At 34.8% G+C, this 27,096-nt stretch overlaps 1 protein-coding gene across 1 annotated transcript in view; it reads right to left on the reverse strand.

Moving 5' to 3' along the window:
• The window catches only part of MINDY2 (MINDY lysine 48 deubiquitinase 2), a 66,037-nt gene that overhangs the window by 33,385 nt on the left and 5,556 nt on the right, over positions 1–27,096 (reverse strand). Inside the window, exons 2-4 of the mRNA XM_063089609.1 lie at positions 18,904–18,961; positions 6,236–6,300; positions 1,185–1,343 (exon numbers count right to left, since the gene is read on the reverse strand). Coding sequence (XP_062945679.1) covers positions 1,185–1,343; positions 6,236–6,300; positions 18,904–18,961 — 282 coding nt within the window. The remainder of the gene's footprint in view (positions 1–1,184; positions 1,344–6,235; positions 6,301–18,903; positions 18,962–27,096) is intronic.

Consider the following 27,096-nt stretch of genomic DNA (forward strand, 5'->3'; position numbering starts at 1 on the left):
TGTTATACATGGTGGTCCCCTTGGACCATACCTGTACTTTATACTAACAAGATGACTCATGGTGGGCCCCTTGAACCACATGGTGTCAGCCCAGCCTCCAGGGAGGAAAGGGCTGCAGACTGAGTTCAGCCACATGGGAATCAGTCATGCCTACTATATTAGGCTGTTTCTGTTGCTTATAACAAAATACCTGGAACTGGGTAATTTACAAAGAAAACAAAATTTATTGCTTAGAGTTTTGGAGGCTGGGAAGTCCAAAGTCCAGAGAACACATCTGGTGAAGGCTTTGTTGGTGGTGATAGTGATACAGGGGTCTCACATGGCAGAATGGCAGAGCAGAGAGAGAGAGAGAGAGAGAGAGAGAGAGAGAGAGAGAGAGAGAGAGAGAGAGAGAGAGAGAGAGAGAGAGACTCTCCCGTGCTCTCCTTTTAAAGCCCTCAGAACCATGCCCATGACCACCAGTATTAATCCATTCACTAGGGCATGGTCCTCAGAATCTAATCACCTCTTCAAGGCTACACTTTTCAATTACTATAATAGGGTTTTCCACTCTCAACAGTCACAGTGGGGATTAAGCTTTAATGACTTTGGGGGGCCATTCAATCCATTGCACCTACATAATGAAACCTCAATAAAAAAACTGAACACTAAAGGTTGAGAGAGTTTCTTCCAGGATTGGCAACACTCCATGCATATTGTCATACATCAGTTTCAAGAGGTAATGTGTCCTGAGGACTATGGAAGTTTTGCATTTAGAACCCTCCCAGATTCTGCCCTATGAGTCTCTTTCCTTGGCTAATTCTAACCTATACCTTTTTCCTGTAATAAATTATAATGGTGAATATAATAGGTTCCGGTGAGTTTTATGAGTCTTTGTAGTGAATTACTAAACCTGAAGGTAGTTTTGGGACACCTCTTAGCTTGCAGTTGGTATGAGAAGTAAGGGCGGTCTTGTGTGGACTCTTCCATCTAACTTTGTAGTTGTGCACTAACTCCTTCAAGTTGGAGTCAGAAGTCTTGGGCAGATTTGGAAGTCTGGAGTACTGTCCCCTTATCCTCATAATTTGGCTAATTCCAGGTAAAAGCACACAAAAAAATGTATAAAAAATTAAATTTAGATTAATTTGTCAAATTAATAATTATTCCTGCATTTGTGTTTAAATAATTTAAATTCTTCTACTTACCTGAGGATCTACTAACCACCCATGGTACAAAGGAATATCAAGAAGATCAAATACTATGCATTCCGGTGTATATTCGAACACTCGAACACCAGTAAATTTTACGTTTACATCCAGACCTGTCTGTAGTTTGTGCAAAATAGCCATTGCGTCACTCATATTCTGAAAATAGAAAGGGGAAAGGTATGGTTCAGAAAATCAAAACAAGAACAACAAAAAAGGCATTTAAATACAAGAACATTTACTTATAATTTTACATCTTATCTAATTTATTCATCCCTCCAATAAATTTTTATTAAATACCTAGTATATGCCAGGCACTAATTTGAGTTCCAAAGATATAAAAGTGAATAAAACAAAGTTCCTGTGCTCATGCAACTAACATTCTTTTTTTTTTTTTTTTTTTTTTTTTTGCGTTTTTGTGACCGGTAAGGGGATCGCAACCCTTCGCTTGGTGTCGCCCACATCGCGCTCAGCCAGTGAGCGCACCGGCCATCCCTATATAGGATCTGAACCCGCGGTGGGAGCGCTGCTGCGCTCCCAGCGTGCTGCACTCTCCCGAGTGAGCCACGGGGTCGGCCCAGTGCAACTAACATTCTAATGTGAGAGACAAACATGTAAATATATAATATAATGTCAAGTATTAGTAAGAAAAATTGAGCAGGATAAAGTTGTACAGAGTGCCAGGAATGAAGCACCTATTTTAGACTGTGAAGTCTAAAGTCAAAAGTTTCTAAAGTCAAAGAGAAAGTTTTCTCCTACTTCTTTGTATATATCCCTAAGAATTGAAAGCAGGATCTCAAAAAGATATTTGCACACCCATGTTCAATGCAATATTATTCACAATAGTCAAGAGGTGGAAGCAGCAAAATTGTCCATTGACAGATGAATGGATAAAGAAAATGTGGTATGAACATACAATGGAATACTATTCAGCCTTAGAAGGAAATCCTGTCACATGCTGCAACACGGATGAACCTTCAGGACATTATGCTGCATGAAATAAGCCAATCACAAAAGTACAAATGCTGTATGATCCCACTTACATGACATAGCTAGAAGAGTCAAAATCATAAAAATATTAGGTAGAATGATAGTTTCTAGGGGCTTGAGGGGAGTGGGAAATGGGGAGTTGTTCGACAGGTATAGAATTTCAGTTTTACAAGATGAAAAAGTTCTGGAGATCTGTTAGACAGCATTGTGAATACTGTTAACAGTACTAAACTGTACACTTAAAAATGCTTAAGAGGATAAGTTTTATATTATGTGGTTTTCATCGGAACTAAAAAAAAAAAGAAGCTATCAAGCTATGAAAACACATGGAGGAAACTTAAATGCATATTACTGAGTGAAAGAAGCCAAACTGAAAAGGCTACATACTGTGTGATTCCAAATGACATTCTAGAAAAGGCAAAACTATAGAGACAGTAAAAAAGATCAGTGGTTGGCATGGATCAGGAGGAGGAAGGGGTGAACAGGCAGAGCACAGAGGATTTTTAGGACAATAAAATTATTCTGTATGATACTATAATGGTGGATACATGTCATTATGCACTTATCAAAACCCATAGAATGTATAACACCAAGAATAAACTCAAATATAAATTACGGACTTTGGGTGATAATAATGTGTTAAGGTAGGCTTATCAATACAACAAATATACCACTCTGGTGTGGGACACTGATATGGAGGCTGTGTGTGTAGAGTGAGGAGGAACAGGAGGTATACGGAAATTCTCTGTACTTCCCACATCCAATTTTGCAGTGAATGCATTAAGCCTAAAATTGTGAAAGAAAGAAAGAGTGAACAGAAGGAAAAAGGAAGGTCTCTTTGAAAATGATGCTTGAATAGAGACCAAAGTGCACATTCAGTCTTGGGAAGCTCTGGGAAAAGAGCATTCCAGACAAAGTGGACACTAGTACAAAAACCCTGATGCAGAAATGAGTTTATTACTGTGTCCATGAAAAGCAAGGAGTCCAGTATAGCTAGGGTGAAATAAATGAAAGTTGTAGGAGATGAAGTCTAAGAAATAGGCAGAGACTGGATAACAAAGAGTTAGTTGTTGGCCAAATTAGGGAGTCATTCTGTCCATATCGTTCTTTTAATAAATGTGGTCACACAAGTCTGTAATGAAGAATATTTTAAAACATGTTTTTCTAAACATTTTAACACATTAAATATGGATATACTTACAGAGGATATATCTGATAGAGCAAATAAAAACCAATATATAAAATTTAATAAACTTTTGACACTGTTAGATACTGTAGTCTACTGGAGGGGCTTATAATAGAAAAAGTGTACATGAAATAAATCCTCTTCTATTAAAACTAGGAACTCTTTGAAATTTGAAAATGATAAATTTAGGTCATAAAAATAAAGTTCTGTTTTACCAAATAACATAAAATTCCATTCTAAGAGAGTATACAGACTGCAAACAAAAATTATTCATATGTTTAAACTTAATGAGTGATGCATTTATAATAGGATAACATTGTTACAGTCTTTGACCTTTGTCAGTTTCACCTCTTCCTAATATGTATGTTTTCTCCAAAATAATATATTTTCTCAACCTTCCCAAAAGCTGAACCCTTAAAAACAATCAGCTCACATTTTTTTCCCTTAGATGTTTTAAAACTTTTCCTAAAGCCACAGCAATGTTGAATCTGAGAAAATACTAACAATTCTGAATGATCTAAGGAGTACAGTTCTACTACGAGCAATTTTTCTTTCTGTTTTTGTTAAATTCTTGGGTGCCAAGCGCCCAACTTCCTTTAGGGGCAGTGTAATTTCTAAGGCTCCTTGGCTCATTCTTACACCTTTATATATTTGCTACATTAATTGTAGATTATTTAGTACTAAAACAACTGAATTAACAGCACATGATAATCTCCATAAAGATTAATACAACTGATAAAAAATAAATTTATAAACAAAGGTTAAAAATAATATTTTTGCACCTTGTTCCTAATTCCAAAATATAACCAATATTATAAGATGTAAATGTAAAGAATGGTGGCTTACATCACAAGAAAGGATTACTACTGAATCCTTTAAGGCAGTGGTTAAACAGTTTTTTAGAACTTTTCCCAAAGGTACTTCTAACACGGTGAAATATTTTAAATTTAGACATATAATATATTTAAAAAATATATTTGCAGTCATTTAAAAACCTGTCATGAACACACACACACACACACACACACACACACACACACACACACTCTTTCTCTCTCTCTCTCTCTCTCTCTCTCTCTCTCTCTCCATGTTTTCTTGTACTGTTAGGATACCTATCATTAAGTAAAACTAAAAAATATGCTCTTTGTTTACATCACAACTTCTGGTAAAGAGGATTTAATTGCTAAGATTGTAACTCTGCATTGGTCTTTCTAAAATTTAGGTTTAGGCTGGCTCAGTTGGTTAGTGCAGGGGTGCTGAAAACACCAAGGTCCAGGGTTCGATCCTTGTACTGACCAGATGCCAAAAAAATTTTTTTTTCAATATGTCTGGCTCACATAAAATTATACAAAAAGAACACTATTACATTACAGCTGTGGAACTTTAGACACTAGCTTACTCAGCCATATCATCTCGGTATACACCATTCTTGAAACTAATGTAATAATAACAATTACTATATAATGTAATAATAACACCTTATTGTTTTAGTGCTTATTTTAAATGCAAGGTACCTTTTGCCTGACATGTTTACAAGAATTGCAAGCAGTTGTTAGTTATCATTTGTCTCAACTCTGAAACAAAACTTTACTTCCAAACACTCTTCAAGAGTCTAGATCAGTGCAATGGAAGTACATCTTGGGACTGCAAGACAGAATTGAAACGAACAAACAAAATGCTGATATCACTTGCAAACACTTGTCAATCAAGATTTTCTCAAGACTGTGCAACAGAAGTAAAATGAATTTGGAGAAGTAAAATTAATTTGGAGATTGATATGAGATCCATAATCAAAATAGCTTCACTGATTTCAATAAGAAATGATATAAATAATGATATAAATTGAACCTATCACTTTATACTTATATCATTTACTAATTTTAAATATTGAAGGTTGGCATAAGATTTCATTTGAAAAGAGGTTTGTATTGCTAAAAATGTTTGGAAATCACTGTTTTAAGCTGTAAATTCCTCCAATAAAATTTAAATGACTTAGCATACAAATTTGGCTTTAGCTATAGATTTCTTATCTCACATAATGATGCAATGCAAAGTGTTGGCTGTTGAATTCTATTAGGACTAGATTACCTGAACACTCAAATTCAAGAAATTTTGCAATACTGAAATGAGTTTTGCTTCCTTTTTGCAAATTTGATACTAGTGAAAGTATGCTAAGAACATTGCTTTGACAGTAAATATAAAAGGCTCCAATGATGTCTATTTCTTCCCTGGCTGAACCTTCTTCCCACTGTAAGAAGCTAATTCCTTCTTGTCTTCTATTGCCAAGTAAAGAAAGAATACTGAAGAAAATGAAACTCTACTTGTTTTCTTCTAGCTCCAACAATTTGGAGCCCAGAGACCCCTCCTATACTACAGAACAGGATCTCTAGAGAACATGCCAAGAAACGTGGACATATTGAAACAATGAAATAGCAGAATTTGTTCTAATGATATACCCTAGACATCATTTGCTCAACTTTCCCCTAAACCTAAGCTAATTGCAAAATATAAGTAAAATGAGGAAAAATGAATAAATAACAAATTCACTTGAAAGTCAATTTTTCAAGAAAAATACCAGGTTATCAGTATATGTAGATCTGTTCTATATAACATATGTAATAATATAACTAAAAAGTAGAGTTTGTGGGCCAAATCTGGCTGTGAGCTACGAATGGTTTTTACATTTTTAAAGGGTTGTAAAAAAAAGAAAACAAAGAATATGCAACAGAGACTGACCATACGTGCCTGCAAAGCCTAAAATATTTACTATCCAATCCTTTATAGAAAAAGTTTGCCAGCCATTGATAGAGACCAATGTATATCCTCATAACTTAAAAATTATATATTTTAATATAAAAAAAACTGTGTTTATTACCTGTTCATAATTTAAGCGTTGAATTTCTGAAATTTCTTTTGGCTTTGCATCAAGCATGTAATCTCCTGTAAAAAGAAATTGTGAAATTGCCTTTTTAAAATATTGCTTTTTTCTGATTAAGAAAGTAACAGATTTTAAGTCTTTAAACACTGTAGCAATAGGTGACATGTAAGGTTGACCCCCCCAAATTCTTCCCAGACAAAATCAATATTAACTGTTTTGCTATCACTTTATATATTTTTTCAGTGTATATACTATAATACTTTTGAACTTTCTTTTTTCTTTCATTTTATAATACATTTGAGCATCTTTCCATGTTACTACATATAAAGCTCCCAAACGTGTACCAAATTTCATTGCTATCAAATATATAACTATTTCCCCATAGCCTCACCAGCAATGAGCATCATCAGTCTTTAAATGTTTGCAACTCTGTGCAGTAAACAAGAATTGTTTTGCACTTAAAAAACTGACATTTTAATTTGGTATCACCTTTTTAATATATGCATTAACTTTATGTGGCATTTAAAAAATATGAAGTAACATTTTAATACATGTAATACCATTTTTATCTATGTATTGCCTTTTAAATTATGTATTAACTGTATATACTTTTTCTTAGAATTACCTACTTATATATCTACCATCTTTTCCTACTGAACTGTCAAACTTCTTTTTCAATGTAACGAATTAGCATGTTTCCTTTTACATGTGTGGTAAATATATTTTCCTCCATATTGACTTCTGACTTTATGGTGGTATTTTTTGTCTTTTTTTGCTGTACAGAAATATTTAATTTTAATGCAGTTAAATTCTTCTATTGTAGTTTCTGGGGTGGATGTCATGTTTAGAAAGATTTTCATCTTTTAAGAGTATACAAATATCCACGTGCTTTCTTTAGGTAATTTAATGTTTGTCTTTTTTAATGTTTAAATCTTTCATTTATCTGGAATTTATTTTTATATAAACAATGGGGTACGGAAGTAGCCTCTCACTCAACCTCTCAAACTGCTAACAAGTTGACAAAATTGCTTTAATAAAACCTTTATTTTCTAATTCAAAATAAACTTCTAAAGACTCTATCAAAGGGCTGGCCCGTGGCTCACTTGGGAGAGCGTGGTGGTGATAACACCAAGTCACAGGTTAAGATCCCCTTACCGGTCATCTTTAAAAAAAAAAAAAAAAACTCCATCAAGTATTCTCTAAGTTTCCCAATTCTAATAATAAAGGAATTTCTATAAAGGTCAATATATTATTAGTAGTACTTTTAATCAGAACTTTAAGATAGAAAAATCTAACCTGCAAAGATTTTAGTCTGCACAGGTACGAGAACTTCAAAAGCACTAAATTATTAATTCATGGAAATGTATAAGCAAGTCTATTTAACAAATATTTTTGAGTCCTTAGTATACAGAGCACATTGTATATTTATATGTTGGGGTTCTGATAAGAACATTAACTGAAAACTATGCTTTATTTTGAGCAAATTATTTATTCAAATAATTGAGAACGTAAGTGCTGTACTTGAATCCTATTTTTAATTTAAGCGCCATATTTATTCTGGTAAAAGACTGCTTTCCTGACTACCACTTTAGTTGGGTCAGGATGCAGAACATTATATAATATAATATTAAATGATCCTGGACATATTTCCATAGACAAAGCTCAGGTATCGAGTAGAATGATTATTGAGAAAGACTCAGATAAGCAACTCCTCATTTTCTGAGGCCAGGAAAGTTCTCTGGGTAAGAGAGGAATAGTCTGGCTAAGGTAAGCAGCCTCAATGATCTCCACCCTCCTGATATTCACACCTTTGTGTAATCCTGTTCCCTTGAGTGTAAATTGGACTGACTGACTTACTTCTAATGAACAAAATATGACAGAATTTTATTCATGTGTGACAGAGATGTCACTTCCAAAATTAGAATACAAAATATTGTGGCTTTTGTGGTGGTGCTCTCTTAGTTGCTCACTCTGAAGAAAGCCAGCTGCCATGTTCTCAGCTGCCTTATGGAGAGTCACACATGGAAAAGAACTAAAGGAGGCCTCCAGCCAACAGCCAACAAGGAACTGAGGACCTCAGTACAACTACTCATGAGGAAATGAGTCCTACCAACAACCCCAGTGAATGAACTTGAAAGCAGATCTTCCTGAACTGGGCCTTCACATGAGACCACAGCCCCACTTGACACCCTTACTGCAACCTCATGGGAGACCTTTGAGCCAGGGGTACCCAGTTAAGCCACACTCAGATTACTGACCTACAGATACTGTGAGATAATAAATGTTTACTGTTTTAAACCACTAAATTTTGGGGTGATTTGTTATACAGCATTACGTAACTAATATAGGTACATAATGGTAGAACCAGATATATTTTTAGAGAGTTTATAATAGAAGAATCAGATATTTTTAAAAGGCTGATTTTGAGTTTCTAAGAAAGTATCTTTCAATTTTAAAAGGCAAAAGATTTGTACAAAATGAGGAGAAACGTGTTTATCTTCAATTTTAGATATACAAATAAATCATCTCTTAAGAGTGCTATTTTGTCTAGCTTATTTAACCTTTGTATCTGTAATTGGTTGACAATATTATTATAATCAAAAAGTATTTATTGAGAGTTTGCTGTGTGTTTAGCAATGAGTTAAAATAAATATTAGGACATGAGTGCTGCTCTTAAAAAGCAATAATTTGATTCATTAAAGAACATATAAAAACAAAGAATATAATCATGATAAAGCATAATACAGCCATCTTCAAAAAGCTCACGGAAAATGCACATTATAAAAAAGCTATGCATGGATTTCAAAATTATTTTGCACTGAAATAAACTCATACTAATTCGTTATAACATGTCTGACCAGGATCTAGTTTAGGGCACTAAGAAGAAAAATACATCAGTTTGGAAAAAAAGCCCCTATCAAAGCAACATGAATTCTGCTAAAATTGAAGGAAGAACAAACATCAAACTTATAGTGAAGCTTCGGTGGAAGAATAGTGAAATAATTGATGCTTTATGAAAAGTTTATGGGGACAGTGTCCCAAAGAAATCAGCAGGTTACAAATGAGTAACTCATTTTAAGAAGGGATGAGACAATGTTGAAGGTGAAGTCTGCAGCAGCAGAACATCCACATCAATTTGTGAAGGAAAAATTAATTTTGTTTGTGCCCTAATTGAAAAGGACGGCTGATTAATAGCAGAAACAATAGCCAACCCCATGGACATCTCAATTAGTTCAACTCACACAATGCTGACTGAAAAATTACAACTGAACAAACTTACTGCTTGATGGGTACCAAAACTGTTTCGCCCAGACCAGCTGCAGGCAAGAGCAAAGATTTCAGTGGAAATTTAAACAAGTAGGATCAAGACCCTGAAGCATTTATTTGAAGAACTGTAATAGGAGATGAAATATAGCTTTACCAGTATGATTCTGAAGACAAAGCACAATCAAAGTTGTGGTTACCAAGAGGTGGAAGTGGTTCAGCCCAAGTAAAAGCGAACTGGTCAAGAGCAAATATCATGGCAATGGTTTTTTTGCATGTTCAAGGCAGTTTGCTTCTTCACTTTCTGGAGGGCCAAATAATGATAACATTTGCTTATTATGAGTGTTCTGAAAAAGTTAGCCAAAGCTTTAGCACAATAACACCCAGAAAAGCTTCACCAGAGAGTCCTTCTCCACCAAGACATTGCTCCTACTCATTCTTCTCATCAAACAAGGGTAATTTTGTGAGAGTTTTTATGAAAAATCATTAGAGAGTTTTGATGGGAAATCATCTTACAGTCCTGATTAGGCTTCTTCTAACTTCTTCTCATATCCTAGTCTTAAAAAATTTTTAAAAGGCACCCATTTTTCTTCAGTTAATAATGTAAAAAAGACTGAAATGACATTGTTAAATTCCCAGGACCCTCAGTTCTTAGGGATGGACTAAATGGCTGATATCATCACTCACAAAAGTATCTAGAACTTGTTCAAACTTATTTTGAGAAACAAAGTTTATACTTTTCATTTTTATCTTTTAATTCCATTTTTGCACAAACTATTTGAAGTCTGCTCATATAATATACAAAATAATAAATGTCTTAAGTATCAAATGATTTTGAAAAGAATTTTGATGAAGCTTGTAGAGCTTTGAAATATCTTTTGGAGATGTTAGTATCTAAACTAGATTTAGAAAAATGGGCAGAACTTGGAAAGGCAGTGGGAGAAAAAACATTCTTTCAGGGGAAAAGAATGGGAAAAAGCACATATAAGAAAGATCATGTCACATGGACAGCTTAGAAGAAGATTATACATAAGATTCATATTGCAAAGTAGTGAGAAATATTGCTGAATGCATAAACTTGACTACAGAAAATCTGAAATAATATGCTGATAAACTTGGCTGCTTGTAAAAAAAGAACACATGAACGTTTACATCTTTAAGTAGAGGAGTAAAGGATGAGATTGATGCTTTAAGAGGAATACAGTTATGTAGGCTAATTTGGAGGGTAGGGGAACTATAGAGTTTCCAGTAAATCAGGTTGTGAAATAACAGTATATATAGAAAAGAAGGAATTTCAAAGAAAGAATTTATAAGACCTTGTTACTAATGGGATATTCCAGACACACAGAAATCAAGAAACAAAAACTTAATACTTACATTAACCCCCAAAATGGAAGAAAGCAGTAGTTAGTTTATCCCAGGTGAACGTTTGGAAAAGAGAAGATACAGTCACCTTCGGGCAAAATTAAAATGCTTCAACACTGACTTCTCTTTATATCATATTTCAAAAGATAAAATAAATTATTTTTTTTAAAGTAACACAATGCCACCATCCCAATGACTATTTTCCTTATTATAATACTATGCAAGTCTCATCATCATACAAACTGTTTTGGACGGTACTAGTATATGCTCCAGTTTGTGTTGAGCCTTTTTACTTTATGTTCTTCCCCATTTCCTGCCTTCTGCCTACATTTCTGCCCCACCTTATTTTATTAGACCTCCTAATACTTCCTAGGTATTTCAGCTTGTCATGGTCCTTTCTCAATGCCAAAGCCCTTCAATAATCCATGTCCATGTTTGGCCCTGCTCTCATACTCTAGCAATAGGAATTTCCAAATTGAAACTTGCTTACTCCTTCTCCTCTAACCTTTGCCAATCAAAATTCCCACTTAACATGTTACTACCCCACTTAAGAAACTAAAATACATTAAGTATCCTACTATAATAAACCCAAACTCCATGCCTGACTCCCAAGACTCTAGCCACAACCTACCTAATCCAATGTCTATTCCTATAACTATACAACATGCAGACTTGCCAACTATAGTCATATTGGAGTCATTCACTGTTCTTTCAAACATGTTGTACATATTTCCACCTCCAGCTTGAGCTTAAAATAGTTTTCACCTAGCCCTGCAATAAACTTTCTACTTCTTTACAACACTATATATTCTCACTATACTTCAAGACCTAATACTGTACAAGTCACATATTCTCCATTAAGCCTTTTCCTACTCCTCACCCACTTCTCATACCCATTTGCTGCCAAACTTCTCAAAAGTCATCTGCACTTAAGATCTCCACTTCCTCACCTTTCAGATGCTCTTCAGCTCCCCACTATTTCCACTCATCACTTTACTCACACTGTTTCTTGAAGGTCACAATAACCTTCATTCTGCCAAATCATAAGGAGAGTATTCTCCAGTATTTAATATACCTTCTCCTTCTTTCCAACATTCTCTTTCTCTTGGCTTCGCTATACCACTATTTTCTGGCTTTTCTCCTATCTTACCGGCCACTTCTTCCCTTCTCTGTGTTCTACCTTATGCATTAGCAGGGGTGTTGTTGTGCCCAAGGGGGCAAAAACTGATTCCTGGAGTGAGGGGGGACAAAAAAATCTTAGATATTACAATGGTTTATGGCCTTCAAAGCACCACTGTACATAAAGAGACATACAGTATATCTACAGTATTAAAATGTTCTAGAGTGGGAAATTAGGACAAAAATGTCTACGAAGACTTCTCAGGGGGCAATAATAAAAAGAAAGTTGAAACTCTGTTCTCTAATCAATCTCCGCATGCTTGGAAACTTCAGGGGATAATCCTGGACCCACTTCCCTTCTCTCCTTATATACTTTGTCTCCTAACGATTTCATCAATTTCCACAGATTTAAATACCATTTTTATACTGATGACTCCTAAAACCTTTTTTTTGTGTGTGGTTAGCTGGCATGGGAATGGGAATCTGAGCCTTTGACCTTGGTGTTACACCACCACACTCTAACCAACTGAGCTAACCAGTCATGCCCTCTAAATTCTTATCTTGACTTTCAGTGTCCTCTGGAACTCATGGTCTGTCATCAGCAAAATTTCCTAGGTATTCAACTTCTCTAAATATTCCCTTCACCTTTTTATCCTAATGAAATTTGATTCTACATGGATGATACTGCATCTCCCTCAAGTTATAGCTCTTTTCTGTCTCATACTTCTTTTATCAGTGAGCCTAGAGGTAGAACAGGTTATCTACTTGTTCTCTATTCCCATTCTTTCTCTCCCTTCTCCCTAAAAGTCCTCAGTTTTAAAACTCATGCCAGATAATACTACCCATTATTCACCCAGCTTGTTGCAGGGTGAACTTACGAAGTTCCAGGACAATCCTCGTTATGCCTAGCTCACTCTCTCTCTCCAACACAAATCCCACTATAATTTTTGGCAATTTCAATATTCATGGAGAAGACCCTTCCAACACCCTTGCCTCTCCTTCCTTGACCTCTTCTCCAACAAAAATCTTATATTCTACCTTATCTCAGAAACTCATTCCCCATGGTAATATGGCTTTATCATTACCAGGCTCCAAATTTTTTTCAGCTGTATCGGAAACCAGGACCTACAATCCATTAGTCCCATCACATTTTCCTTCAACATATTTATATACTTATGAAGCTTAAATTCCATGGCCCATTATTATAATCACTCTTTATACACACCTGCAATACCCTGGATTCTTTCTTCAACATACTCATCCATCAAACACCCAGCTTTAGTTAAATCCTGCTCTCGCATTACTCGGGCCTGGACTTACACAGCTGAATGTGGCTGGAGAAATCATACCATCATGCTAGCTGGTCTCATTAACTTCAGAGGCAATCCCCAACAATCATATCACATCTCCCCAACCCATTCACTCTCCAACTCTTCTAGGCAACTATTTTATACTTTCCCTCTTGTCTTCAATAATTCCTTCCTCATTCCCACTCTCGGCTGATGACCTTGTTTCCGATTTCACTAAGAAAATAGAAGCACCCAAGAGACCTTCTGTAGCTACAACCACATCTACCCACCTACCTGCATTTATTTTTAATACATTCTGTCTTCCCTCCTATTACTATGGATGAATTATCCATTCAATCTAAGACTAATTCTTCTATTTCTCTAAAGTACTTTTTTCAATTCCTTTCTTCTAATTTTCTCTTTTTAAAATGATTTTACTGAGATATAATTCACACAGTATACAATTCATCCATTTAAAATATACAATTTGGTCTGGCCAGTTAGTTTAGTTGGTTAGAGCAGGGGTTGATAAAATGTATAATTCAACGCTCTTCTTTTTAGTATATTCACAGGATTGTGAAACTATGATCAATGTCTAATTTTAGAACATATTTGTCCTCCCTAAAAGAAACCCTGTACGCATCAGCAGACAATCCCCATTTCTCCCGATCTCCTCCCCAGCCCTAAGCAATCACTAATCTACTTCTCTAAAACTTTGCCTATTCTGGATGCTTCATATAAATAGAATCATACAATATGTAATCTTTTGTGACTTGGCTTCTATGACTTAGCATGATGTTTTCAAGATTCATCCATGTTATAGCACATATCAGTACTTCATTCCATTGTATGACTGACTGATACTCCATTGTACAGACATACACATTTGCTTATCTGCTTATCAGCTGAAAGACATTTGGGTTGTTTCCGCTTTTTGGCTATTATGAATAATGCTGCTATCAACATTTCTGTACAACTTTTTGTATGGACAAATGTTTTCACTTCTCTTAGGTAAATACCTGAGAGTGAAACTTGAGGGTCATATGGTAATTCTATGTTGAACTTTTTAAGAAACTGTCAAACTGTTTCCCAAAGTGGTTGCATTATTTTGTATTCCTACTGGCTATGTAAGAGGGTCTCAAATTTCTTTAGTCTACTGTCAGATTTTCATCCCATGCACCTGTCAATGTTACCAATGAATGCCTTATGGCTAACTAAATGGACAATTTTTAGTCTTCATCTTGCTTGACCTATTTGCAGCATTTGATTCAGCTAAATCCCTTACTCTTCCTTAAAACACTTCTTCATTTGGCTTTTAGGAAATCACAATCTCCTGTTTTTCTTCTGCCTGAGTAAGCATGCCTATTCTTTCCTCCTTCCCAACTTCTAATCACTGGCATGTCCCGGATTCAGTCCACTGATCTTTCCCCTTCTCTGTCTATATTCATTCCCTTCATGGTCTCACTCAGCCTCAATACTGTTTATATATGTAGTCAGTAAATGTATATTTACAGACTAGACTTGTACTGTCTAGTATAGTAGCCAGTAGCAACATGTGGCTATAAAAATTTAAATTAAGTAAAATTAAATTTAAAAATTCAGTTCCTCAGTCATATTAGCTACATTTTAAGAGCTCAAGGGCCACATGTGCTAGTATTTACCAAACTGGACAGCACAGATATAGAACATTCCTATCATCACAGAAAGTTCTATTGTATAGCACTGATCTAGACCTCTCTTCCTAACTCTAGATTTATATATTCAATTCCCTTCCTGATACCTCCACTTGGATATCAATAAACATACCAAAACTAAAATCCTGATATTCCTCTCTAAACCTGCTCCTTCCATTTTTTCCTATTTCAGTTGATGGTAACTCCATTTTTTTAGTTGTTAAAGCCCCAAATCACCAGGTAACTCTTGACTCTACTCTTGCTCCACATCCAGGTGACCTGTAAATTCTGTCAACTCTATATCCAGAATCTGACCACTTCTTACAACCTTCACCTCTATTTGTTTGAAGCTAGTTGTAATAGTTCCTAACTGGTCTCCCTGCTTCTGTCCTTACCCCTCTAAGGTCTATTTTCAACATAACAGCTAGGGAATTCTTGTTTTTGTTTTATGGCAGTTAGCTGGTACAGGGATCAAACCCTGGACCTTGGAATCCTCAGCACCATGCTCCAACCAACTGAGCTAACTGGCCAGCCTGAGAATTTTTGTTAAACTCAAAGTCAGATCATGTCAGTCCTCTGTTCAAAATCCTCTAATAACTTCCCAGTTCACTCACAGCAAAAGTCAAAGTCTCTATAACAGTCTACAGAGCCCTGTATGGTCTCACTACAGTAACTCTCTGATCTCATCTCTTTCTAACTCCTCTTTGCATACTCTTTGGCAGTCATGCTGGCTATTCTTCAAAAGCACCAAACATAACTCATCCTTCCCCATGAAATATAATTTAAAAATCATTAAGTTTAAGAATCACTAAGCTATGCTAAAGAAGAGATTAAACAAGTCTACTTGCAAATATCTACCTAGGTTCCTAGTAATCTACTCTTAAATATGAGATCCCTAGTCAGTGAATGGGAATTAAAAAATATGAATGACATAAAGAAAAGGGTCTTCCAAAAGCTGCAATCTTAATTATTCCACTAAGCCTAAATCTCACAAAGAACCAATTAATTAGTTGTCAAGAATGGTGGAGGCACAGGCAACCAAAGGAAAAATAAATGGGAGTATATCAAACTAAAAAGCTTCTGCACAGCAAAAGAAACAATCAACAGAGTGGAAAGACAACCAACAGAGTGGGAGAAAATATTTGCAAAATATACATCTGACAAAGGATTAATATCCAGAATATACAAGGACCTCAAACAACTTTACAGCAAAAAAGCAAATAACCCAATTAAAAAATGGGCAAAGGAGCCAAATAGGCTTTTCTCAAAGGAAGATATAAGAATGGCCAACAGACACATGAAAAAATGCTTACCATCACTCAGCATTCAGGAAACGCAAATCAAAACCACTTTGAGATACCATCTCATTCCAGTCAGGATGGCTAATATCCAAAAGACTGAGAATGATAAATGCTGACGAGAGGTTGTGGAGAAAAACAAACTCTCATACACTGTTGGTGGGACTGCAAAATGGTGCAGCCTTTATGGAAGATCGTATGAAGGTTCCTCAAACAATTACAGATAGATCTACCATACGACCCAGCTATTCCACTGCTGGGAATATACCCAGAGGAATGGAAATCATCATGTCGAAGGGATACCTGTACTCCCATGTTTATTACAGCACTATTTACAATAGCCAAGAGTTGGAACCAGCCCAAATGTCCATCATCAGATGAGTGGATTGCTGGAACGTATGGAAGATCTACCTGTAGTTGTTTGAGAAACCACCATACTGTTTTCCATAGTGGTTGTACTAATTTACGGTCCCACCAACAGTGCAGGAGTGTTCCCTTCTCTCCACACCCTCACCAGCATGTGTTATTCACTGTCTTTTTGATTATAGCCAGTTTAGCTGGGGTGAGATGGTATCTCAGTGTAGTTTTAATTTGCATTCCCCTGATCACTAGTGATGTCGAGCATTTTTTCAAGTACCTGTTGGCCATTTGCATATCGTCCTTCGAAAAGTGTCTACTCAGCTCCTTTGCCCATTTTTTAATTGGGTTGTTTTTTTTACTGTGTAATTGCTTGAGTTCCTTGTATGTTATGGATATTAATCCCTTGTCGGAGGCATAGTTAGCAAACATTTTTTCCCACTCTGTAGGTTGTCATTTCACTCTGTTGATTGTTTCCTTTGCTGTGCAGAAGCTTTTTAGTTTGATATAGTCCCATTTGTTTATTTTTTCTTTGCTGCTTGTGCTTTCAGGCTCATGTTCATAAAGTCTATGCCTAGAACTAGTTCCTGAAGTGTTTCACCTATATTCTCCCTTACCAATTTTACAGTTTCAGGTCTTATACTTAAGTCTTTAATCCATTTTGAGTTGATTTTAAAGTATATGGTGAGACGTGCATATCTAGTTTCATTCTTCTGCATATGGATATCCAATTTTGCCAGCACCACTTACTGAAGAGGCAGCCTGTTCCCCAATGTAGATTTTTGTTGCCTTTGTCCAATATCAGATGGCTGTAAACCTGAGGGGTGATTTCTGGGTTCTCAATTCTGTTCCACTGGTCTGAATGTCTATTTTTATGGCAGTACCATGCTGTTTTGGTTACTACAGCTTTGGAGTATAATTTGAAGTCAGGCAGTGTTATGCCTCCGGCTTTATTTTTTTTGTTCAGGATTGCTTTGGCTATTCAGGGTCTCTTTTGTTTTTATGAATGTTAAGATTGTTTTTTCCATTTCTGTGAAGATTGTCATTGGTATTTTGGTGGGGATTGCATTGAATCTGTAGATCGCTTTGGGTAGTATAGACATTTTCACAATGTTCATTCTCCCAATCTGAGAGCATGGAATATCTCTCCGTCTTTTTGTTTCTTCTTTAATTTCTTTCAGTAGTGGTTTGTAGTTCTCATTGTAGAGATCTTTCACCTCCTTGGTTAAATTGATCCCTAGGTATTTTATTTTTCATGTGACTATTATAAATGGGCTTACTTTCTTTATTTCTCTTTCTGTTAGTTCATTACTTGAGTATATAGATGCACCTGATTTGGGGGCATTTATTTTGTATCCTGCAATGTTACTGAAATTATTAACCAGCTCTAGGAGTTTTTTGATAGAGACTTTAGGTTTTTCTGTATATAGTATCATGTCATCTGCAAATAGGGACAGTTGTTGTTACAAGGCTGTGCTCTAATCAACTGAGCTAACTGGCCAGCCCCAAGATGTTTAAAAATAAAAATTTAATTACTAAAAAACTGTATGAGTATTGATTAAGATTTCCTATTCGGTAATAGTAAAAATATATAAATTCTTATTTGCCAGAGCATAAGAGACCACAGTGTGATTTAAAACTGCTTCCTCTCTAAACAAGTTAGACTAAATGTAGCGTATCTACAAAGTGCATCACCATTGTGTTTTGAAATAAGAAGCTTCTGTAAGAATGTAATTCAATATGTTGCTTCCTTCATCATGAAATTTTTGCTATGACAAAAACTTCAGATTTTTTTCACAAAAACAGAAAAACAGTGTGTTTAGAAATGTAAATATCTTATATCCTGGTATATGCTCCTATCTCACTGTAGACTGATAACTAACATTTTATAGATTGGCATAGGTTCATGGCATATTTTGAGTAGCACTGCTCTAAATCACCTCCTTTGTCTTTAATTCAAGTCTACCCAATATTTTTGAACACCTTTTACATGCAATGTCAGAGTTCTGTGACATTTCTCATTTGACAATGTATTTGAATTAATATGTATCTTGTTTTCTAGATGTCACCCAGTCTCCTTATTTCTACTACAGAATTTTAATGCTGGTCAGAAAAAAAGACTATAACATCCAAGAACAGTAACATAGTGATAAAAATTCTTAACAGATTCAAAACCCTAATTTAAAAATATACTATACAATAGTGTTTCAGAAAAGTGAGACTGGGTAATAATATATTGGCTTAGAAAACTTTTTCTTACTTTGAAAGAGATATAAAATCATCCATTTTTGAACACTAACCTAAATATTCCATCAGCTGCTCAGCAGTTATGATTTCCATCATCGGTGGAAGTTTCACCTGAAAAAGAAAGTATTATTTCTATAAAATCAAATGTATTCAAGAAAAGCATTTCTTGTAGTCAGGAACACAAGTACTTATGTGTATATATGTATCTCCTATGTGTATACATTAATATTCACACTTATTTGAATCTTTATAACTAATCTTTTTAAAATATAAAAAAGTCAATTCTATCACCATAAAATTTACAGGGTGATATAATATTTTATAGGAAACATGGAGAAATCTGTTTTCAAAGCCAAGTGCTATACCTTTCACCACCCACCATAACTATCATTAGGCACCTACAACAGTGTCTTGCATGGGAGAAAATGTGGTTAAAGGATAGGGAGAGGGAGCAAACGTGACAGGTTGCCCATGCAGCAGTTTTACTGAAGATAGGATTCAACACAGCTCAATATCCCATTAGTTCAGTTTATCTTGGCCCTTTTTACTGTTGAATGGCTAAAATGAAGACAATACTCAAGTATGAGTTATACATTGAAGAATTTATATGTAAATATATATTTATATATTTATAATATAAACTTTAAAAGCAGCAAAATTACACTATACTGTTTAGAGCTGCACACTTAGGTGATAAAACAATAAAGAAAAGTAAGAAAATGAATACTGTAAAAATCAGGATTATGGTTACCCCTAGGGGTAAGGGAAGGAGTTATAGTTGGAAAAGGGCTTATAAGGGGCTACTGGGTTGCTGGCAATGGGGTATTTCTTGACTTGCTACGGTAGTTCCACTGATGTTTGCTCTAAAATAACTTGTTAAACTGGACATCTCTGTTTTTTTGTACTTTTCTGTATGTGTTATATTTCACAACAAAAAAGTTAATAGTAAATACATTATAGTCATATTTAAGATGAAAAAAGCCAGAAAATTCATTAAAGTTAATTCAACTGCAACATCATATTAGTTTAAATAAATTTTTCAAATGAGTTGTCAGATGAGTTACATGGATAGTGCAGTCAATGATTATAAATATTTTAACTGACATTCACAAGCATACTCCATAGTATATTCCTAGAATAGGAGAAAAATAAATACTATAGGATGGAAACTCAAAGTAATAACTACATCAATGACAGGAGAACAGCAACATAATTAAAAATTCTTTGGGAATTATTTTCTGTTCAACCAAGAAAGTCATTTAAATCAGCAATTTCTCCAATAATTTCCTCAAATGTTGAAGAAGGTGCTCTATGTGTTTATGTTCTCAAATGTGGTAATGGCATGTCATAATTCTTTTTGTTTTAATCCATGAATAAAATAAGTTTTAAAACAGATCCCTGTAAAAGAGAACAGTGTGAGACCCTCTGAGAGCATACACAACAGTTGATGCTTATGATTTAGTCATCCAGTAGATTTATCACTCAGTGAAAACCAAGAGTTGTCATGGAAGTTTTTATCATCACCTCATTCTAAATTATTTTTATTCTCTGTAACATATTTTTTCTAAAATTTTTAGTAGACTTTTAAATTTTTATTCTGATTATTGCTGTTGGGTTTTTTAAAGCAGTTTTAGAAAAAGTGAGTAGAAAATACAGAGAGTTCCCATACTTGGGATATTTTAAAATTGAAACTCATTGGCAAATTATGGTTCACCACCTATTTTTCTAAATATAAAGTTTTTTTGGAGCACAGTCACTGTATTTATGTATTATCTTTGGCTGCTTTTGCATTACAACAGCACAGTTGAATCTCTGCAATGGAGAATGTATGGTACACAAAGCCCAAAATGTTTACTATATGGTCTTTTACAGGAAAAGTTTACAGATCTCTGCTTTAAGTGATTTTAACTGTTATTACACAATGCTCTATCAAGGTGTTTCAAAACCATTTCTGAAGGCCTGATATTTATACCAGTGAAGTTTATATTCTAAAAACTGGACTTTCAGTTTTAGACCAATCTGAAGTCCCATTTACGCATAAAAATGTTTCTTAAATAAATTAAGGCTTAAGCATTTCTCTTATTCCAGAGAGATTCACTGCAGAAATGTATTCACCAGAAAATTTCATAAACAAATATGTAGCTTATTCTCTCCTTTGGTTAATGTAGTCATCCTACTATAAAATTGTCAAAATAAGAAACGGAGGCACTAACAAGTGTATGTATTGGGGATATATATTCTACAATCTAGGTATCTATGAACAGATGATTTCAGGGTTTAGTCTTGATATTTCCAAATAGCAACTGCCTACCATGTCTTGCTTCAAATATTTGAAATGGGAAATGACAACCTCTGAACTGATTTTAAAAGTGGGACAACAAATACACAAATATTTTAATTCACTTATTCACAAGCATACTCAGTGGTATATTCATTTCCTGAATCTTAGCCAGTAAAATACTCTGGATGTTCATTAAAACTATGGTCACAGCTGGCCGGCTAGCTCACTTGGGAGAGTGTAGTGCTGGTAAAATTAAGGTCACAGGTTCAGAGCTCCACACTGGCCAGACACACACACACACACACACACACACCCCACCAACAACAACTGTGGACAAAAAGGTGTGACAGTGGAGAAATGCCTACTTCACACAAACATTTTGGAGCTATCATCAAATCTCAATTGCTCTTTTTAACCACAAAATGAAGATCTTCCTGAAAGCTTGCTTCTGTTTTCGCTTTCCTACACCACAATTGCCTCAAAAGCAAGTGCCAAGGTTTTTTGTTAATGACCTAAGACTCCTTTGTCTCTTTAGACGTTTTTTTTCTTTTAAAAATCTTTTTATTTATTTATTTACTTATTTTTGGCTGCTGGCCTGTGCAGGAACCTGAACTGGCAACCTTTGTGTCACAAGGCTGTACGCTAACCAACTGAGCTAACATGCCTTTAGATTTATTAAAGAAGAAACAGATTATGGGATAGCTGACTAACAGTATAGAATTATAATTGTGGCAGTCTGTCTGAATCACTACATTTTAAGTTTTATGATGAAAAAAATGACAAATCAGTATGACTTCCTTTAGTAATAAACTGTAACATACTGTTTATAAACAAATGAGTACTTGAATATATACAAGGGGATCTCCAAATCGGCCAGCCAACAAAAAACAAATAAACAAGCCCAAAATATACACATGGGTCCTTGGAATGTACTCTCTTAAGTAGTTTAAATATTCTTCCTAAAATTTGAGCAAAGTCTCTCAACACATTAACACATAGTTCCAAATTAATACAGTCTAAATAAAATGAAGCGTTTGTTATCTAGGAAAATAAATAATATCCTTTTCTAGAAATAAGATTTTATTGTATTAGCTAGGTTTTCTGAAAAAATTATTAAGATAAGCATAAGAATATTTAAATTAATAAAAGAAAATAGCTATTCCAACTCCAAATATTCCACTGTAAGGAAAAATCTCATTAATTCAGCCCAATTAATCTGTAATTCTTAATCATTTAAAAAGTGAAATATATTTAGAATAGACTCAAGCAAGGCCAAAAATAAAAAGAACAAAAACTTCTGTCTAAAGTGTTAATAAAATCTTAGACAGGAATATAAAACATCCTAAAAGTGTTATACCAAGATTTTGATAACTATGATTCTGATATTCTGAGGGAAGAGATAAATGCAGGGGACTCAGAAATAAGAAGCAGCTTATATAAGTGATGGCAAGTACAAAAATGACCAGCTAAAAAATACTGATAATGGGCTGGCTGGTTAGCTCAGTTGGTTAGAGTGCAGCCTTATAACATAAAAGTCATGGGTTTGGATCCCTGTACTGGCCAGCTCCCCAAAACAAAAACAAAACAAAAAAGAGAATACTGTTAAATGCTTAATTAGAATAATAATTAATAAGTCCTCTAAAAAATGCACAGTTTGAGTCCTAATACCTCTTTTTTTTTGACTACTGGTAGGTATAGGGATAGTACCCTGGGCCTTAGTATTATCAGCACCACACTAACCAACTGAGGTAACTGGCTAGCCCGCAATACCCCTTTAAAGATGGGGAGATACTTGAGGAAATATAAAATTGAGTATCGGCCAATCTCTGCACTTTAGGAAAGGGAAGTCAGGGAAAAATTTTAATACATTAAACATCTACTAATTGCCATTCAATTGCATGTTACCTTAATCCACAACAATCCTATGAAGCAGGCATTATTACCTTCATTCAAAGAATAAACTAAGGTTTTAAAAAGCTAATTTGTCTAAAATAAGTAGCAGAGCTGTGATGTGAATTGAGATCTGACACCAAAGCCAATTATTCTTTTTCTGTTATCCCAATATTTACAGACTTTTTAAAAAGGGCAAAACACTTTCAATGAAATCTTATGTAAAACATCATCTGAAACATATTTTAAATCAAAAACTGATGAAACTTTGTGACCAATGAAAAGTGGAAAATGATGGGGAAAGAATAATCAAACTTGACTCTAAGGTTCAGAAGATGCTAAAAATTAGAATTCATATAATCAATAAAAATAGGAAATTTGGCAAATGAAGATAAATTTATAGAAGAAAATGACGTCTGCTTTAGAACTATGTCATTTAGTTTGCCATTCAAACAGGAAGTAAGTTGGAACTCAGGAGATAACATTTTTAATTCATATATGAATTATATGATTCCTGTACTTGTCTGTTTTTGCATTACTTATGGTAAAATGGATCAACTAAATAATTTGTTTTCTTCTTAGTTCAAATTTCACTAATTTTGAATATGCAATATATATAGCATTCATATATTCAGCATGAATATATAGTATTCATGATTTTTTAGTTGAAATTATAAAGACATTATTCTTTTGAAAATATTAGAAGTATTATCAAAGAGAAGAAATGTAGCCTCCACCAACCTTTTTTCAAAATATAGACTTAGAAGCTTAAGGATCCTTTCAACATGGCTTTAATTCTGGCTCTAATAAATAAAATTTTATGTATTACAAACCATTATATGTCATGCTTTATATTTTAACTTCCTATATGTACTATTATTTATTACTAAGAATAATTACTGTATTTAAAAATACTAAAATTCAGAAACTTTGGAGAATCTAACTGGCTTTCTACTCGCCATCAGTATTTAAAATCAGAAAATTTTATGAGACAACCTCCAACTTGGAAAGGCCAATTTGAAACACTTTCTAAATGTGTGAATAAAAACAAAAATGAAAAAAAAAAACCCAGTTTCACTGTCAATGTTTATTGTTATTTAGACCCCATCCTCAGAGTAACTTGAAGGTCTATTTAAAACTTTTTAAAACCAACAGAAACTGCAGATATATTCACACATATTAAATTTTCAAGAATGTCCTATTTAATACGTACTTCAAAGTGCTTTAGAACAATGAAGAATGTTGTTGCAGTGAGATTTACCAGTAAAAAATCTACATGTAAAAGAAGACATCTTCAGCTCAAAATTCACTACCTATATTTAAGAAGCTTACCATGCTGAAAAATCTTCTGAAGAAAAACTGACAGTGAAACTTTTCCATTAACTGCTTGAAAGACAGGTGGGAATAGGGTAAGACAAGAGACAGTAGGCTACTGAGGTAGTCCACATGAGAGATGAAGAAGGCCTGAACTAGTATAGTGGCAACAGAGATAGAAATTATTAATTACTGAAAAATTTCCAAGAACGTATTTAACAAACTATGATGGTAAAGGCAAGCTTATTCACCATAGAACCCAAGAAAGGCTCTGAAATTAGAAGTTGTCAGATACTTCAGAAGACATGGTGTTGGAGTTTGGATGTGCTGTCTCCTCCAAAACTCATGTGGAAATTTAATCTCCAATGTGGCAGTGTTGGAAACTGATTGAGTCATGGGGGTGGATCCCTCATGAATGGATTAATGCTCTCCCTGGGGAAGGGGGGATTAATGAATGAGTTCTCCCTCTATTAGTTCCCACGAGAGTTGGTTGTTTAAAAAGACCCTGGCACCTCCTCCCTCTCCCTCTCGCCATGTGATCTGGTGTACCCATGGCTGCCTGACGCTTTCTGCCATGAGTAGAAGCAGCCTGAGGCCTGTGCCAGATGCAGCTGTCCCAGAATCATAAGCCAAATAAACCTCTGTTCTTTATAAATTACCCAGTCTCAGGTATTCTGTTGTAGCAGCACAAACGGACTAATACATATGGGATAAAGCAGAGGGGGCTAGAAATGGAAGAAGTCTGTGTAAAGAGCAACTGGTACCAGATTCCCAGGTATCTAAGGAATCATGAAGTCTATTTCTGCTCCACTGGCTTTCGCACCTTGCTTTGCCCCAGACCTATTGTCCACCAGACTTACTGGTATCTTGAACTTTATCTGCCAATCAAATATCCTGAGTAAGAGCTCAGGTTCTGGAGTGGGTGATAATCTTACCTTGGGCAAGTTATTTAAATTTTTTGCACCTCAATTTTCTATATATGTAAAATAGGAATTCATGATGTGGTTGAGAAAACTAATAGAAAATACATATAATGCACATAAAATACTTAGCACAATATCTGGACACAAAAATAATTGAGTACTTACTATCATTATTCAAAACCCTATGATTGCTGGTCCCACCAGTGCTCAAATGTCTTTCAGCTGGGACTCAACAGAAAAGGTTGGATGGTAAGTGGGAAAGTTCTTCGCTGAAGGACAACTCATATCAAGGGAAAAAGGAGAAAATGAACATATCTATCACTGATAGGAGGGCAACCACCCACTGGCAGTATTCATACTATCATCAACCCTCATCTACTTTATCTCACAAATCCAGAGAAACAAGCCAATTTGAATTCTTGGGAGAGATTGGGAATGAAAGCCTCAGAAACATTACTTAAATCTTCTGTGTAAACAAAACCTCACCATTGTGTGAAGTTTTAATTCTATTCTTACAAGATCTATATTTAAAAATGGGGTGAAAAGAGGCTAAGATGGAACCTTTGGCCCACCATCTGTTTTCCCTTTTTATAAGTAATAAACACTCTTGGAAAACCACAAAAGAGCTTTGTGCTTACTTTAGGAAAAGAGAACATGAGAAAATTTGCGTGACTGCAATGTTCCTACAAGTCAGTGAAAAAAGTAAAACCTGGTCAGAAGTAAGAAGTATCTGTGAAAAGGATATGAGAAAAGAAATGTCATCAAGGAGGAGGGACAACCAAAGCAAAAATGCACTGCTTGCAAGAGGCTCACCTTCATGGTCCCTCACATTGCAGGTGACAATTAGGCAGAGGATATGTCCACTGGAACTTTAAATTTCTGTTAATGGCCTTTTGCTCAATTTGCCATTGTGTTGCCCATCTTTCTCTTTTTGATTTATAAGGGCTCTTCATAAATTAAGAAATTAGCCTTTAGACACATAATCAGGCAAATATTTCCCTCAGTTTATATAACGTGTATTGATTTAGTTTACAATGGGGTTTTTTTTTTTGATGTGTGTGTGGGGGTGTCTTTTAATTTTTTTAAATCTTAAACTTTTTTATACTTTACAGAATCAAATGTATCAATCCTTATTTTATTCTCTCTAGGTTTGAAGTCTAAAGGAATCAGCTTAACATAAAAAAATTTTGCTTCAGGGCTGGCCAGTTAGCTCACTCAGAGGAGCGTGGTGCTGGTAACATCAAAGTCAAGCACTTGGATCCCCTTACTGGCCAACTGCAAAACAAACAAACAAACAAAAAACCCCCAAAACTATCTTGCTTCAGGACCCTGGCATTGCTCCTTTGACTTGGAGCAGGATATTGTCTCAACTCCTATTAAGCAAATAAAGAGAAAATTGGGAGAAGAATTCTTTACATGAAAGAGTTAAGGAGGAGAGGAGATGCGTTTTCAATATCTTAAATTAGAACAGTTCATTCATTCTTCTAGTAAAATGCTAATATCTACATAATGATTAGATATTACAATACTGTATGTCCTCTATCACAACATATAGTATAGATTATATGTAAGTTTTTTTATATGTGTGTTGGTGTCAGAACCTATAGCATTTTTTATAAAATAAAAGTATGACGTGACAAAGTAGGGAACCCATCTATTACTAAAGTAACACCTTTGGGAACATAATAATATTAAGGCAGGAACTCTTAAATGTTTTATAATGCAAAGTTTAAATCATACAAAAGTAAAAAAGTAATAGCATAATGAACTGCCAAGTACTCATCACTTAGCTTTAACATTTATAACACATGGCCAATATCATCAGAAACTAAAATTTA

This window comes from Cynocephalus volans, chromosome 3 (genome assembly GCF_027409185.1).
Source record: "Cynocephalus volans isolate mCynVol1 chromosome 3, mCynVol1.pri, whole genome shotgun sequence".
Lineage (NCBI taxonomy): Eukaryota > Metazoa > Chordata > Mammalia > Dermoptera > Cynocephalidae > Cynocephalus > Cynocephalus volans.